The sequence below is a fragment of the Notolabrus celidotus genome, chromosome 11 (assembly GCF_009762535.1).
Source record: "Notolabrus celidotus isolate fNotCel1 chromosome 11, fNotCel1.pri, whole genome shotgun sequence".
NCBI classification, from domain to species: domain Eukaryota; kingdom Metazoa; phylum Chordata; class Actinopteri; order Labriformes; family Labridae; genus Notolabrus; species Notolabrus celidotus.
Window position 1 is genome coordinate 10,061,532 of NC_048282.1, and position 17,195 is coordinate 10,078,726.

The 17,195-nt window shown below is 39.4% G+C and overlaps 1 protein-coding gene across 2 annotated transcripts in view; it reads right to left on the reverse strand.

Moving 5' to 3' along the window:
- The window catches only part of plxnb1a (plexin b1a), an 89,770-nt gene that overhangs the window by 14,124 nt on the left and 58,451 nt on the right, over positions 1–17,195 (reverse strand). Inside the window, exons 7-20 of one of the 2 annotated variants that reach the window (XM_034695963.1) lie at positions 14,714–14,814; positions 14,469–14,601; positions 14,056–14,212; positions 13,852–13,960; positions 13,141–13,249; positions 10,957–11,748; positions 9,407–9,505; positions 7,252–7,374; positions 6,177–6,270; positions 5,886–6,055; positions 3,138–3,289; positions 2,948–3,053; positions 660–796; positions 373–546 (exon numbers count right to left, since the gene is read on the reverse strand). In XM_034695963.1, the coding sequence (XP_034551854.1) occupies positions 373–546; positions 660–796; positions 2,948–3,053; positions 3,138–3,289; positions 5,886–6,055; positions 6,177–6,270; positions 7,252–7,374; positions 9,407–9,505; positions 10,957–11,748; positions 13,141–13,249; positions 13,852–13,960; positions 14,056–14,212; positions 14,469–14,601; positions 14,714–14,814 (2,456 nt within the window). The remainder of the gene's footprint in view (positions 1–372; positions 547–659; positions 797–2,947; positions 3,054–3,137; positions 3,290–5,885; positions 6,056–6,176; positions 6,271–7,251; positions 7,375–9,406; positions 9,506–10,956; positions 11,749–13,140; positions 13,250–13,851; positions 13,961–14,055; positions 14,213–14,468; positions 14,602–14,713; positions 14,815–17,195) is intronic. The other variant, XM_034695964.1, reaches the window with a different exon arrangement.

Genomic DNA, 17,195 nt, shown 5'->3' on the forward strand with positions numbered 1-17,195 from the left:
ACCTGGACTTCAATCTTTTGGCTTTGTGCAGTCCTTATTCCACTAAGGATCTCTCCTCTATCTAGTGATTAGTGGAATATCTAATCTGCCTGCACCTCTGCAATCAGCATCTACATTAACATTATTCAAAAAGCATTTAAAAAGGTCATGAATGTAAATATGCAACTATGAAACTCTTCTTCTTTTTAACTAATCTGTGTTGCTTCGTGTTATAACTCTTGTTATTCCTTGAGGGGAGGCATCCCCATGAGCCTCTTTGGGGCGTCTAAACTCCCCTGCTCAATTTTTAAGAAACCATTACTCTCTTTTTTCTGATGTTCAAATAAACTAAACTAACTGAACCTAAGCAAGCATTATGGACCATGATCTCACCTCAGAAAGCTTCTGGATGGAGTTGCCGTTGTGATGTTGGGGTTGGGGGTATAATGATACACCAACCCCTGTAGATGGCGCTCAGCTCCACCAAACCGCACTGTGATGCTGTGCTCTCCAGTTCTGTTGCTGCCTCTGGTCAGACAGCTGATCTGATTCTCCTGGATGTTCAGCCTGAAAACACATATGCACTCTTAGGATATAAATGTGTCTTCATACGATTACTGAAATCTTTCCTCTGAGTTTAAATTTAACGTCTCCAAAAACAATCAATCAGAGACACTTACACCACACATGGCACTCCTCCAATCAGGATGCTGACTTCACTCGGATGTCCCGTCCTCAGCCTCCGGCCTCTGATGGTAAGAGCAGAGCCCCCCGCCTTGGGCCCTCTCTGGGGGAAGATGCTGCTCAGAACGGGATCCTGATGATGGAGAGATGAGTAGAGGAAAAGTAAAAATGAGATGCATAAGAGAATAATCAATAACCTGATACAGAGGAGGTGATTTATTGGGAAAAAAAAGAGACAGCAGGGCATTCTGGAAAAGACTGGAAGGCTGCCCTGCAGCCAGCCTGTAGTAAAGCTATTAATCTGCTTGTCACTCTGCCTAATTAATTAGGGCTGTTGTCAAACTTACAATCCTTTTACTGCAACGTAAATAAGACAAGATGTTGTTACTTTATTGCATTGCGGTGGTTTGCATAGATTACAAGAAGCACAATTTCAGCTGAGACCTAATTAAAAGAAGCTGCGAGCTGTCTTTCTTCAATTACTCAGAAGTTTGTGGAATAAATGAACACGCACTTTAAACAGCTACAAGATGTTAAAAACAATCCCCCCTCTGTGTTTCCTGAAGTTGCATTCAACGGCTGACAGATCACATTTGAATCACTTTCTCCAAATGAGGCTTCACAGGATTAGTTTAGAATAATCCCAGAGGGACTTCCCCGTCACAGAGGTCTGTGCGTCTGTTTAGGTCCGCACCCAGCAGCGATTTACTGCGCTCTCATGTATACAACTTAACCAAACTCAGAGAGAGGAAACATGCAAGAATTTAGACTAAGTGCTGCTTGTGAGCTGGGTGTGAATATACCCTGGAGATGCCTTTGTTTTCTAAATGCTTGTTTACTCGCTTCAGCATAATCGCTGTCCAAGACTTGCTGAAAGGGTGCAGCAGATGCTCAGTGTGTTTGCATGCACTTAAATAAGCAGGTTACACTCTGCATTATGTTGTAACCTCATTAAAAAGAAAAGGCTCCCCTCATTTTCTCTGATGAACCCTGCGTAAAGCCTCCTGTGGCTCCAGAGAGAGCTGCAAGAAGTCTGACAAATTACATCAAGTTATATTTCTTTACCCAGAGAGGTTTGATTTGGAGAGTTCAGGTTAGAGAATGCAAAAACAATCTCAAGGTGTGCTGTTTAAATTTTAAAGTTGTCATGTAATATTCAGACATGCTGTGTTCTGCAGAGATGCTGCTGAAGTGAAGCTGCAGGGTGAAGGAGAACTCTGAGTGCTGATCTTCAGCAGGTACACCCAAACCAACATGAGCCCTCAGGGCAATGTGAGGAGCTGGTTTGTCAGAGAGAGCTATTTTTGTTTAATGCAATCATCTCTTGGAGTGTTTTCATATCTGCAGAAAGCATCTAACCAAAACAAAAATATTACACAAGCTGAAAAAACATCTTTATTTATAGGGGTACTGAAGATGTGTAGGAGAAGATGACACAAAATTAGACATCTTATTTTAAGTGTTGCAAATTAATCTATAAAAAGCAGATTGATGCAGTAGAATGCATTTAGAGAAATGAACAGTTTATTAAGAAGTTACTAAAACTATTTTTTGGACTTTAAGATGTAACTCTAAAGAAAAGATGAATAAGTCAGCACAAATAAGCCTGGTTCATACTTCTGCATGGAATCGACGGAGTAGCCTAAATATTCCAGCTTTAAATCTGGGCAGAGTACCGTACAGACAAGCAGTGGACACTTTTCAGAACAAAGCCTTCCTCAGCATTGCAGGTTATAAACAGGAAGTTGACATATTTTCACAACAAACCTTACATGTGAAAGATCACTACCACCTTGGCCCGGTTTAAAAGCTGGAAACCTTTTCAATAGCCACTTAGTAGTCGTGCACAGGAAGAAGTTTAAGTTTGAGTAAGTTCTCATGTAATTATGCCCCTAAAATGTGTAAAACCTAGAAGCTTTAGAAGTGACACGCTATTATGTTGCTTTTTCATGTTTCTTTTAGTTTTTTATGTCTTAACTGAGATGATAGGATGGTGGATAGAGTAGGAAACTAAGAGAGAGAGTGGGGACTGACATGCTGCAAAGGGCTGCAGGTTGGTACTGAACCTGGGCATCTTGCTTCCAGGACTATAGCATTTGTTTAGCCTCTGCGACCGAGCACACACTGGAGGTTGTAACAGATAGACTACATCCAACCAAATCTTGTCCATCCTCCATTACACCCACATAAACATCAGAATAAAAATCCAGTTTCATGCATTATAAAAGGTGCTAGTGTAGTCTGTTTTTAAGTGCATGTAAACATACTAACAAACTGCGTTTACCTGGAAGCTGAAGATCTGAGCCGATAGTCCGAGTCCTCCTCCCCTCACTTTGACCGAGGCCTGACCACTCCTCTCTCCTGCACTGCCTGTGGTCTCACACACGATCCTGTCACACAAAGAAAGAAGACGGTCAACATTTTAAAAAGGTCAGTCTGAGAGCAGTGCATGGTTTTCTGTATAAAGGACTTACCTAGACGAGACCTCATATCTGCTGTGGATGACGCTGCAGGGGATCCCGGCGACTGTCACAGAGTTCTGGATGTCTTCAGCTCTCTGGCCGAGGTTAGAACCGGATATTGTCACTACTGTGCCCCCTTCTACGGGACCAGATACCGGGTCCAACTGGAACACAAGAGGGCGAGAAGACAAAATGAAGTAACGTACATTTAACAAGATGTATTCTTGTTTGAAAAGTCAACATTCTGCACCGGAGCTGTTGCAGAAATCACAAAACATAGATGATTTTCATTCTAAAGGTTAAACAGAGTCATGTACATGCCTTTGTTTCCAGCAGGCTAAACTTTGATACGAGTGTCTTTATATGTCTTAAGGAAAAATCAATCAGACAGCTGAAGCTCTTGTTCCCACATTACAGCAGTCTTTAAATCACTGCAGTGGATTCCTGTCTGCTGGACTTATTTTAAATCCTATTACTCATCTATAAAGCTTTAAATGGTCTCAGGTCTATGTCTGATATCTGATTAACTGTTCCACTATGAACCTTCCAGACCCATCAGGTCATCTGAGAGAGGTTTACTCTGTATCAAATCCACGCAAGGGGAGACAGCCTTGGGTTTCTATGCTCCGAGTCCTCACCCTTAGAAAAAAGCTTCCCAAGACTTAAAACATTAGAATAGAATAAGGTAGGGGTGATGTTGATTTCCTTTTTCACAGGTATAACAAAATTGGGGTGTGTTCTTCCAAGAGGCGACTTTTTAAATGATAAAGAATAAAAGATAAACAAGAATAATTTTGTTATTAAGAATGCAGCTGAGACCTAATGCAAAAAGAGAAAAACAGGGGTCAATCAAACAGTGCAATTCAAATTGAATAGCTGGTAAACCCAAATAATCCCAAAGCCAGGTGAGTTTTTTAAAGCTTTTTGAAAATATTGGCTGATTCCGCAGAGCGTATGGATGATGGCAGGTCCTTCCACAGCTTTGGGGATACAGCCTAGAAGGCTCTGCCACCTCAGGTTTTTAGGTGCATGTGTGGGACTGTTGGTAGGTGTAATGATTCAGACCTGAGGGAACAGGTCAGCTGGTGAGGGTGAAGTAGTTCGAATAAGTAATCTTGGGTCTGGCCGTGTAGATATTTGTAGGTGAGCATGAGAATTTTAAACTGGATTCTAAAAGGTAAGAGGGAGTCAGTGGATGGATCGTAATATGGGGGTGATATGTGACCATATTTTTGACCTGGTTGATAATCTAGTGGCAGTGCTCTGAACTGATTGCAGGCAGTTGAGGGCGGACATGCTGAGGGAGGTAAAGAGAGAGTTGCAGATGTCGATACATGAAGAGCATGTACGAGCATTTCCAGTTTAGGGGTTAATATTACAGATCTCTGTTTAGTAATATTTCTTAGGCAATAATAATAATAATAATAATAATAATAATAATAATAATAATAATAATAATAATTTATTTATATAGCACTTTTCAATACAGGTAAAGTGCCCCATAGCGGGCAATAAAAACAGAAAGAAGTGCAAAGTAAAATGAAGCGAAAAAATCAAAAATGAAATTATACTTAAAAACAAACAAACTTTTAAAACAGACCGTTAAAATCTGAGCTAAAATTAATTAAAATCACACAATAAAAGCTTTCATGTAGACATGTGTCCAGGTTTGTAGGGGGATACATGCTCAGAGATACAGTATATACAGGGGTAAGTCCATGTTGTGCTTCAAAAGTCAATAAAATAATCTTAAAATCAAAACACAATTCTGATCAAAAATTACAACAAGGTTTTTAGCTGAGGGCCTAACGTTTTTTTGACAGTTCACCTAAATCCCTTTTTTAGGTGAAAGTTACATCAACCTTTAAGCTTTTTAATGTGGGTGTCGTTTGATGCAGTTTGATTAAATATAACTCCCAGATTACAGAGGCTGGGGCAAACAGCAGGCAGGGACCCAATGCTCTGCAAGATGCTGGGAATAAACTTAACTGGGGAAACAACTAAGACCACTATATACAAATACACAAAAACAATAAGGAAATATATGTAGAAGCAAAAAATGTTTCGTTTTTCTGTCATGCATAAAACATTTGGCACACGTTATTGGACGTCAGGGTTCATTACAACTTTCCTGTAAAATGTTTGATATATTTTAAATCATACATAGAATCATTTATTATTCATATTCTTATCATCAATAATAATGATAATACTAATAATAATAATAATACTAATAATACTACTACTACTACTACTAATAATAATGATAATAATAATAATAATAATAATAATAATAATAATAATAATAATAATAATAATAATAATAATAATAGTAACAATAGTAATAGTATTGTTGTTGTTGTTATTATTATTATTTATTATTATATTAGATTAATTCATATTTTTGGATGTTTAATTTTTATATATTTGAATATATTTTAATCTTTTTATAGCTGATTTTCACAGTATTTGCGTCCTTATTAATTTTTTTTAAATGCCCCTCTCAACCTATTTATATTTCCTTGCATCAGCGCACTGCTCTTTAAATAAACTTGCCCAGTCTTTAACTTCATCCTGCAGTTAAACTGAGACGACTGTTTACATTTTATTTTTGTGTCTGACAGTTATGTATACCAGCACAAAAGGCCAGACACAAAAATAAAAAACAATTACAGGCTTCATTCTTCCTCCCTTTTCTTTTATGTTGCCGGCTTCTTTTTAAGAGCAGAAAGAGTTTGAAAAAGGTCCAAAGATTCTTACAAAGTGGATGACAGGTGCAGGACAGGTGTGCTGAATCTTATCCCTGCAGGAGTCCTGGTAAACACAGTGAGAGCTGGCTATGCCGCCACACCAGACACAGCCGTACTTCGGGTTGGCGGTGCGACAGCGGCTGCAGTCTGAGCGACCAACTGAGCAGTTAAACAGAGTCACTGAAACGATAAGGAGAAGAAGAGACGTCTGTGAGGAAATGCAATGAATCTTATCTCCATCAAATGCACTTTTTGAAGCTGTTTTATCTCTCAGATGAATTCTGAAGATGACAGGTCTTACCATACAGATCCTCGGGGCTATCGATTAGGAAGTAGTTCTTTCTCCTCACGTTGATCATGGCTGGATATTCTTCCATCAAAGTAGAGTATGCATACTGAAACACAATGAGAGCAGATTAACAGCATCAGCATCAGATGTTTATGATGATACGAGTAGATGTTATGCACCCTCATGTCCTGAGCTGATACATATAGATTCAAATGATCTGTTTGTGAAAGCTAATGAAGTATAGAACATCTTAAACACATCAGTGTATCTTGAAGTGGTAGATTATGGATCTTTGTAAATATAGCATGCCTCTGTTTTATTGCTGTTGCTTATGACTTGTCGTTTTATTGATTTTCTTTATCTTACAGTCATTATGACGGATGCCAGATGTGATTTTGAAATGTTTAAAGGATGTTTTAGTTTTATTGTATCGTTTTTATTTACTTAATCTTATCTTTTTATGGTCAGTACTTCCTCCGTGCTTTTTTTGTTCCTAATGAAAATTGCTTCGTCTGTTTTTATTTTTATTTTTGGATAAAACTTTGTAACACTGTTATGAAAAGTGCAACTTACAAAGAGTTATTTAGCTATTATTTTACTGTAAAGAGGAGGAATCCACTCCCTCATAAGTTGTAAAAATACAGAAATAACAAATGTAACTGTTTTTATTCTGCACAACCAAGGTTAAAACCAACAACACATTGTGTGTACTATACTTTCAGCTACAAATAATACATTTATTCTGCAGGAGTGTGACATTTTTGGATTATTTCATGTTCCTGATTCATGCATTTCTGTTTCTGTCCTGGTCTTTCTTCTTCGTCACAGTCAGCAGGTTCAATGGGAAGAAATGTTTCATTATTCAGTTCTGCAAATACGTAACTTTGCCAATGCTTTAATCCAATGGGAGGTGTAAGTCATGTATAACACACTTTAACTCTTGATTTATCACCTTTTTTTGAATGTCATGCAGAAAAACTCAAGATTTGAAACCAAGTAGTCAGGGGTTTTAAAAAGGCCAAATCACCATGATTATCTGACTCTAGAACAAACACTTAAAATCCTCAAAAAAGACTTATTTTCTGACCTTGTGTGGCCGACAGGTGATTAAGAAGACCGATGGTTGTGTGTCGTCCTGCTCCACCGAGGCATCCACCACTACCGACTCGTTCTCCACGTCCAGCACACACTCGTAGTCCAAATTCTCATCCTAAAAGTACACACCGAAAACAGAGAGTGAACATCTGGCAAATTATAAAATTCTGCTGAACTATATGATGTCAGGAGTGGAACAGTGCTGAAAAGAAAAACCTTCAGTGTCTCTTCAAGAGTCACAGAGTGCAATTTTATTGTCCCAAAAGGAAAGCTTATCCAAAAATGTCTGGCCAGATTGAAGAATTATGTTTACATTGAAAATAAAATAGTTCTGTCATATTTTATGGCCAAGTTTTGAGTATAACTCAAATTTTACCCCCAGAAAAACATTATATTGTACACCTCACACAATGCCCTGACTGGAAACGCCTTTATAATCAAATATGTAGACCTGCATAGTTGAAAGACACATGAGCACATCATATCTTTCTTAGCAAGCTTTTGAAACAGACAAGAAAAGTGTAAAGTGGTATTTCAAAGTAAGCACAATTTTCATATTTGCAGCTAAACACGAATGTCTGATTGACATCCTGCCAAAGTTGACCGTCTATGAAGTCAAGTTTGCAGATTATCGACACTATCGCTGCTCAGGGTTCCCACTCTTTTCCAGAGATAATTTTCCAGGACATTTCCAGGACATTTTCAGTGATGATCAAGCTGGTATGACAGTCTAAATTTAGTTCCTAATTTAGTTCCTAAATAGTCTAATATGTTCCTCTCAGTGGAAGTCTACGTTGAAGACATGTCTATGGCTATCCATGAAATCATCTCTTAACTGCTTAAAAATTATGGCAAATTGATAATAGAATAATGCAACTGCAGATGGACAGAACTTCATTAGTGCAACCAAGTGACAATGATGGGCAACTCTCATCTCAGTGTTGTCTTAGCTAAGTAAAAAACAAAAGAGCCAGCAAAGGAATCTGGAAGCTGCCTTACTTAAATAAATTAATAATAATAACAATCAGAAGATCAGTGCATAAGTTGACCTAAATAGATCTGAAAGACAAAAAGGCCACAAATGTTGAATGGGGATGTGTTTTTTTAACCTTGTTAAATCGCATGCAGTTATGTTGGAATAATTTTCCAGGACAATCTGTGATTTTCCAGGACATTTTACTTTTTCTCCCATTTTCCAGGTGTTTTCCAGTACTGGAAAACTGGTCAACTGCTTTCCAGGTTTTCCAGTTTTTCCAGGACGCGTGGGAACCCTGCTGCTCTTAATGACAACATGAACAAGTGTGTCGTTACAGGTCCATATAGAAGTTAAGTCTTAAGCCGTATTTATGCATCTACGCCATAGGTCTGAGTAGCTCCCTTACCTACGCAAAAGCCTACACACATAGCCGACGCGCACCTCCTCTAAAATATAACTAGGCAATGAATCAACAAGGACCACAAGCCCTGTGACTGGTTTGTTTGGCGGCATTGCATTTCCCGCATTTACAGTACTTACAGGATTTCATCGCGTCCTCCGTCTCCTCTCGATTCTTCCCTGTAATCAATTCTGTATGATAAACAGCAACATCTATCAGCTCTAGATTAACATAATACGATCTGAATAGCTGTGAAAAAATAAACAGAGAATGTAGCAGGGCTTGAAACAGGCAACCTGATTATCAGAGAGACCACACTGCAGATGGAGCTGCGCAACACTGACACAATGATACACAAGTATTCAGTGCTCACGACCGCGTCGACCACTGCTGTGTAGGGTTTGACACAGCAGCATAAACAAAGCTTTCCTGGACGCTGCCTCCTAACTTGTGACTTGTGAGTAAAATGTGGGAGTAACTGAACCTCTGAATTGGCATGGAAAAGGAACGGACGCATCCCTATTTCTATGCCCTTGCTTCCCGCCAATTTGGTGTCAGTTTGAGAAGCTAATAACCAAGAAACTTTCCAAATCCAGCAAAAACATGACATTTTTTTTCGATTTGACACAGAATGACGAAGCTGAATAATAGATTTTCTTCTTTATATTTGGAGGTAAGAGTCGTCTTAATCACCCTGCATGACTTTACCTGATCATACCAAAGTCATTTTGCTTGAGTGTGAAGCTTTGAGCCTCTGGATGGTCACATTACCTGAAACAGGTGAAGGTGCTGTCCCACCAGAGTGATCTTCCTCTCCACATTGACGGGGAGGAGAGAGGAGTCCTGAATGTTCTCCACGCACGGACACTCCTGATGGCACATTATTAAACATGACAGGTAATGATATCACACACCGTTCAAGTCCCTTTGATTGACATTACAGTAACATGTTCTGTGAAGTAATTTCATAATCAGAGACATTAATATTTTGTTCCTCTGAGCTATAACATTACAGTAGGTAGCATGAATAAAACCGGAGAGCATTCTTCTAATTGATTAAACTTTGGTTTGTCTGTCTGGTTGTCAACAGAGTTTATATTAACTTGTGTTTTCAGACTGCAGATCGTATTGTCCAGAGAAGTATCAATCAAAACAGCAGAAGCTGATAACAAAAGGAACTGCAAACAAGACGAGACACGAAACAAAGACTAAAAAAACAAAAACATGCAATGAGGCATCAAATATAAAAAAATAATACATAAGAGAGAATAGACTTAAAAAAAGTTGGCATGGCATGATCAAGGGCTGTAACCTGCTTTAGCTTTGAGTAGAAAATGTGTGCTCTGTATGAGTGAAATACTAATCTGGAGCCAGTGCTGAGTGAAGTGAGCTGTAATGGTATGGAGAAGTTGGACCGGTCAATACAACCTGTCAGGTTATTGCCTTAAATTTCTCAGTTCCATCCTCGTTTCTTTGATTACATTGATTTCATGTCAGTCATGTTGTTGACAGGAGAGCTAATAAAGATAAGTGCATACAAGTGCAGTGTTCAATAGTCCTTGTCGTTACGCATTGCTGGAACATGTTGCTATAAATCGATGGCAGATTAAAGCTAAGATCTTACAGGGACATGATTCTGTTGTTTTATCAAAGCAGAAGTTTCACATTGATGAAAGTTGTGCAGCGGAGTGAGATACAGACGACTCAGCTGACTTTAACATATTTGATAAAGGGCATTTTATTATTTACTAAGAGCTGCTGAAAGGCTACGTTGTTTGATATGTAAAAGAGCTCGCTAACTTTTGACAAAGCAGCAACCTCCAGTGCTGAAAACTGAAGCTAACTGCAGCACCTTGAGTGTCCACTTGGGGCTTGTTCCATTAAAAAGCATATTAAAATGCATTTTACACATTCTAATAGTTTATTACAAAATATTGGGTTTGGTACCTATACTTCAGATCATTTTTTGTAAAACTGTACAGGGATTACATTTTTGAATGCCTGTAGTTGGGTCTATGAGCTTCAAAGCGCCTCTTCAGAGACTAATAGGTGACATCTCTGAGAATTCATCTCGTCCAGTCTACACTTAACCTCTGTTCAGTCTTTATGTTAAGCTACATTAAAAGTCCCCTGATAATAAAATGACAGCTCTTCACATCTTACTCTCTCCCAAAAGCTTTAGATATCGTGCAAATGGGCGTGGTCACTGTGGCATTTTCTAGAGGTTCGTGGACTTAAGTGTGTTTTAACTTTGGCATCTTGAAAGCTACTTTTTAAAGCCCATCTATGGTTGGACCTGCAAACGTTGCTTTTGTACTCACCCTTGAATAAGTATCAACTGCAGAGTCTGATTGGTAGTTTGCATCTGAATAGGGGCTGGGCTCAATAACTGTTTCAGGTGACTCTGTATGGGTGAGCGGCGTTTCACTAACACTAGGTGATCCTGTTGCAGAGTCCACATTGGTCTCTTCATCTTGTTTCTCCTCCTCATCCAACCATAGAGGTAAGACTTCCTCTTCAGAGTGGGCGTCCTCGTCATCAGTGACAGATGGGTCCATTAAAAGGAACATTTTGCTGGAGGTCGTTGAGGTTACATTGGAAGAAGAGCCTAATGTTTCAGAGGGCTCTGAAATTCTCATCTCAGAGTCTGTCTGGCTGCTAGTGCTGCTGGGTAATGTAGTCAGGGGAGTTTTTTCTGTGATATTCCAGGTTTTAATCTCATCTTCCATCAAAAGACCTCTTGTAGTGCCACCATTTCCCTCTGTCGTTATCTCTAAGTCAGAGACGAATCCGTCTGTGGTGGAGACGTCGGTGTAGATGGAGGTGTCCTGAGTGGAGATCTGGACAAGGGGTGAAGTAGTGGCGAATGTAAAGGGTGAGGTGGGTTCATCGTAAGGGATGGTGGGTGGTATCACTGTCGCAGTGGTTGTAGGGACAACTGCTGCTGTGGGGTTGGGTGTCTCTGTGGGTGGGGGCTGTGTTGTTGTTGTTGTTGTTGTTGTTGTTGTTGTTGTTGTTGTTGTGGTTGTGGTTGTGGTTGTAGCAGGGACAGTTGGGGGTAAAGTTGTTGGTTTTGTGGTGGGTGGTGGGATGGTGGGTGTTGGTGGTTTGAACTTGGTGATGAAATAGCATACGCATGGACGGAGGAAGACAAGAAAAAAGGCAGGGGAACATATTAGGGATAAAACAAAAAGGGTATGCAAACATCAGGAAGCAAATTATAAAAAAGAGGATGATAATAAACTGAACTAAAAGAGACAAACAGAATGCTACGACAAAACCACAGTGCGAACTGCATCAGAGAAAAGCCCTGCAAAAAAAAAACTCTAATGCTTTTAAGTTACATTTCCCTCAGTGCTTTCCCTTTAAGTAAATAGTAGCTGCAAGTTCAATATATAGACTTTGCTTAAGCTAATGCAGTCAAATACAACAGCAGTGCAATAAATTCTCCCTCCATGAAGGGTGTAATGTAATAAATGTCTTTCGATTCTCCATCATGGTTAGTTTGGAGGCTTCTGTTTACAGTGCTGTTGAGTTTTATTGTGTTTAAACCTTTTAGTGTATGAAAACGGAAGAAATGTACACTTTGGTGCGGTGATGTTTTTGGCTGATTGACAATGTGAATTTCAGTTATTTCAGTATGTTGCTTCGCCTGGTAGGTCAGGGAAATACATCACAAGTCATATCAAATCAATCCACAGAAAGCAGAATAGAATGGAACGCTTCTGACTGATCAAAACCAAATAACAGCTGTGATTAATTCTAGACCGTGAAAGAGACACCAGGGAGAACCTAATCACACACGTCATATAAATCAATCCACAGAAAGGAGTCCATCGCATTCCCCCTCTGCCTGTTGACTGCGAGAATTGAGGCCAATGCGGAAGTGTTAAAAAATGCAGTTCTTTGAGTGTCCACTTGGGGCTGGCTCCGGAAGTACCGGAAACCACATATGCACCCATTCAAAAAAGCCCAGCAGAAATCCACATGTTTACTGCCTGGTACAAAAAATGAGGGTAGTCTGGATAACTCATTTCTCGATTGGCGGACACTGAAAGGGGGGGTTAACAACGCAGCAATTTCGGAGATATTAAGATTACGAGTTTTTTTGTAATGAGAGGCACAGCTGACATGATTGACAGGCGGGTACACTGTAGCTGTTGACAAGGAGGCTCAAAGCCCACCTCTTTACCTCACACAAGCTCGACAGCAGTTAGGTTGAGTTCTGCATTTCCGATGTGGCTCCCGCTGATCATACACTTTAAAACATTGCTTCAAAAACAGATGGGTGATGTCACGGATACTACGTCCATTATTTATACAGTCTATGGTCTCAGCACGTCAGGATTCTAATTTGCATAACCACCTGTTTACTATACATTATCGCTTACATAACCTTTACGAAGGTAGAATTTTAAACAGGAGTGGATGTAGGACATAGATGTTTGAATTAGATGTCCACCCATCAATAGAATCAAACCTTTGCAGACTCAACGTGGACTCACATTTTGGTTGTAGATGGTGACTCCGTGGCTGCAGGTGTGTTTGTGTGTGCAGACATGCTGATGGATGCACCAGTTACATCCCCAGCGGCTGCTCACACACCCTTGGCATCTGTTAAAGCACGCAGGGGGAGAACGTGCAGAACAACAAAACAAAAGCATAACTCAAATCATGAAATTTGTAAAACATTTGCAACATTTTTTCATGCAATGATTATCTAACACTGTTATTTAGTGTCATCTCTGCACAAAAACCTCCTGGCATCCCGCTCATTAGTTTGAGTGGACTTGGCGTTGGTCTATAAAAGCTGTTTTTCACCAAAATTTTCATCCAACACATATAATCTCAAAAGAGCTCACTAACACATAGCTCTTCCCTTGCAATGATCCCCCCTTTAAGAAAGGGGAAAAGCACAGGGCACTATTTAATCCAAAAAGCCCCTCAATGCAATCACTACAGAGAGTCAGCAGATCTTCTCCTCCTTTGTCTTCATCATGTTGAGCATATTTGGGATTCTTACATTTGACCAAAAGCAAACAATGGCTTTAGGTATGCAAAATATCAAACAACTCAAACGCACACCAGCTTTCGTTCAGAAGTGTCAAGGTCAACATATTTGGTAGAGCTGCTAACCCTGTCTTTTATGATTAGCACTTTAGATTTGATGCGAGTAAGATGTGTTTTCTTGTGTGTGTGTGTGTGTGTGTACTCACGGCCTGCGTCCAGACAGCTGCTGGACCAAGCTGCAGTTGTAAAAGGTGAATTCTGTCTCGGCCACGGTCACGTTCGTAAATCGCAGTGACAGGGTCACCATCACAAACTCTGCATCAGTGAACACAAAGTGGATCAGCTTCAAGTTCCAACTTTGAGTCATTCATACAAGCATTTTTTCTCTAACAAAATACAAAGACACTCACCATCTCCTTGTCCAATGGGAGGCAGACTGCTAGCGTCAGGAGTGGAGCAAATTACGCCAGTGTTAGTGAGTGCTGCAGGTGTTTCAGTGTCCTGGAAGAAGCATGAGTAGGCTTCACCTTTACCTAGGCTGGGGAGGCCTTCCACTGACACTGTGATCTAAGAGGAAGGAGGACAAGGATGGGAGAGGGAAATCAATGACAATTAAAACAACATAAAAGATGTTAAAGGAGGAACATGAGCATAAAATAATCATGAGGGTTCAGCAGTGATCTTAAAGCCCTGAAAGACTTCTAAAGATCTGCAACTGTATTGTGCAAGATTGATGAAGTCTAGATAGACGAAGAACACAGCACACAGTGTCTTATTATTGTGCATTCCTCCCATCTATTCCCCTCTCTTTCCCCTGCATTACATCAGTTTTCTCCCCCCGGCTGATGTTGTAGAGGCTGAGGTGCTGAATGCTGAGGCACTGCTGCGTCTGGTTGAAGCTCCACAGCCACTGACCCTGCTCGGACCCTCGCTGGCACTCCCAGCGCTGACCGCACCTGAAATACCACGGAGAGGTGAGAGAAACAAGAGGACAGGAATTGAGAAGAGCACTCACAGCAGCCACACCTTATCTGTTTGTTCTTTAACAACACATGAACGTTGACTCACCTTCCCTCCAGAACACACCAGCCACAGTACGGGTCTTTGGCAGAGAGACAAGACTGACAGTCCATGTGATCTCCACACTCTGCCACTGGACGCTTCTCCACCTGGACAAGACAGATACACACTGAATACATTGGAGACTCTGACAATGATACTTTTCATGGCTCCCTCAGATAGAACAAGTTTGGGTGTGTTCAAAAAGTCTCTTACATTATTATAAATATTTTTAAAGGCAAACTCAAGACCTACCTTTTTAGTCTAGCTTTTAACTAAGTTTTATTTTTATTCTTAACAGTTTTATCTATTTATTTATTTATTATCTATTTCAAATTTAGTCACTTTTATTCTACTTATTTATTTATTTTAAGTCTCACATCTGATTTTCTTTTAATGGTTTAATATTTTAGTCTTTTATTATCTTAGAAATCTATTTTACTTTGGTGATTTTAATTTCCTGTTTTGAGTTTTAACATCTTATTTTACCTCCAGTGTTTCCTCATTAAGATGACATGAGAGCGTTTCCTCAGTTCGTTCAGCAAATTTTTATTTTTATTTTTATTTATTTTTTATTTTATTTATTTTAGTGTTTTTATTACTATTGTTGCATATTGTGTTGTTAGCCTTAGGATTATGGGGTGGGTTCGGGGTCGGGGCTGGGGCTGGGATCTTAATTTATTCTATTTTAAGCTGTTTTTCTTGTACAGCACTTTGTGTTACAATGTCATTGTATGAAAAGCGCTTTATAAATAAAGTCTGATTGATTAATATCTTTCATTTCGGAGAGACATCGGCCAAAATCTTATTTTTTATTAGTGAGTTTAATTATGTTAAAGATCATTTAATATATTTAATTGTTACCAAAATCCAATGAAGTACCTGACAATTTAAATTATGCATACCTCTCTTAAAGTTATTTTTTTTATTGTTGGAATAGAAACCTGATGACATCCCTTTTCATCATTTAATTCTTACATTTTTTGGCATTATAGTCTATTTGACTTAAGTTTTAATGGTCTAAAGAAAGCGCTATAACTTTTTTCTTGTCTGTTTTTGTTAACCTAAATGCATTTTTGGTTAATTGTGTGACTGATTAAGAAACCAAACCAAGTATTTGAGGTGGACAAGGTGACTTTAAAATGTGCGTTCTTTTCAATCCACGTTAAATTGTGATTTTTCTTTCTTTTTTTTAAGCTACAGTGGTGGCCAAAATTATTAGAACACCTGACAGATCTGAATATATTTACCTTTTTTGCCTCTAAAACATGATTTCATTTCATAATATTCAAGAAACATGCTGATGGTTGCTCTGAGCACAACACATATCAGGAGAAGTGAGTCCTACTGTTTTTATCCACTTTAACTTTAATATTTGGTTTGTCCACCTTCTGCAGCAGATATAGCAGCACATCTCTCTGACATAGTGGCAATGTATTTCCTGAGAACTTTAACACTAATGTTATCGCTCCAAAATTTGCTTGATGGGGTCGAGGTCCGGACTTTGAGGGGGCCAGTCCATTATTTTCAAAGTTCCAGCAGACTTTTTCTGTCGCAGGTAGTTCCATCAATAGTTAGAAGAGTGTTTAGGGTCATTGCCCTCTTGGAAAATGAATCCGGGTCTAATAATACTACTCTTAGATGGTACTTTGTGCCTCACCAGAATGTTATGGTATACTTTCCTTTCCATTAATCCATCAACTTTCACTAAGTCACCTGTTCCTGAGGCTGAAATGGCATTTTGATGCTTCACTTGTTGAGTAAGACACTTAACCCTAAATTGCAAACTACAGCAGCCTCTGCCATCAGTGAGTGAATGTGGTGTGAAAGGGTGAATGTGATGAGTAGTGTAAAAGTGCTTTGAGTGGTCAGAAAGACTAGAAAGACACTATAAAATTACAAGTCTATTTACCATTAACCAAAACCAATACTCAAAGTGATAATGCTTTCTACATGTAACGGTACAAAAGAGTCTTAGGGACACAATGGAGAACAATTTCTGATATGTCAAAAATGAAGTCTCAATGTTATGTCAGTGTTATGCACAGTGGTCCAGTGATTAGCTCTGTTGCATCACAATAACAAGAGTCCTGGTTTGATTCCTTGCTGGAGCCTTTCAGTTTGGTGTTTGCATGTTCTCCCCCCCTTGCATGCAGAGGTTACCTCCTGGTACTCAGGGATTCCTCCCACAGTCCAAAGACATGCTCATTAGGTTAACGGTCATTTAAATTAACCGTAGGTGTGAGTGTGTCTGGTTGTCCGTCTGTATGTGCCCTGTGATAGGCTGGTGACCTGGTCAGGGTGTACCCCGCCTCTCGCCCAATGACAGCTGGCCCCCCAACGAACCCAAATGGAATAAGCGGTATAGATGATGGATGAATGGATTGTACAGATTGCTAATTTGATTTCATGGTGATAGATCTTCTTATCTTTCACTTCTTAAATAAAGTCTCAAAGCAGTTGCAATGCTTGTCATCTTTAGATATCTGCC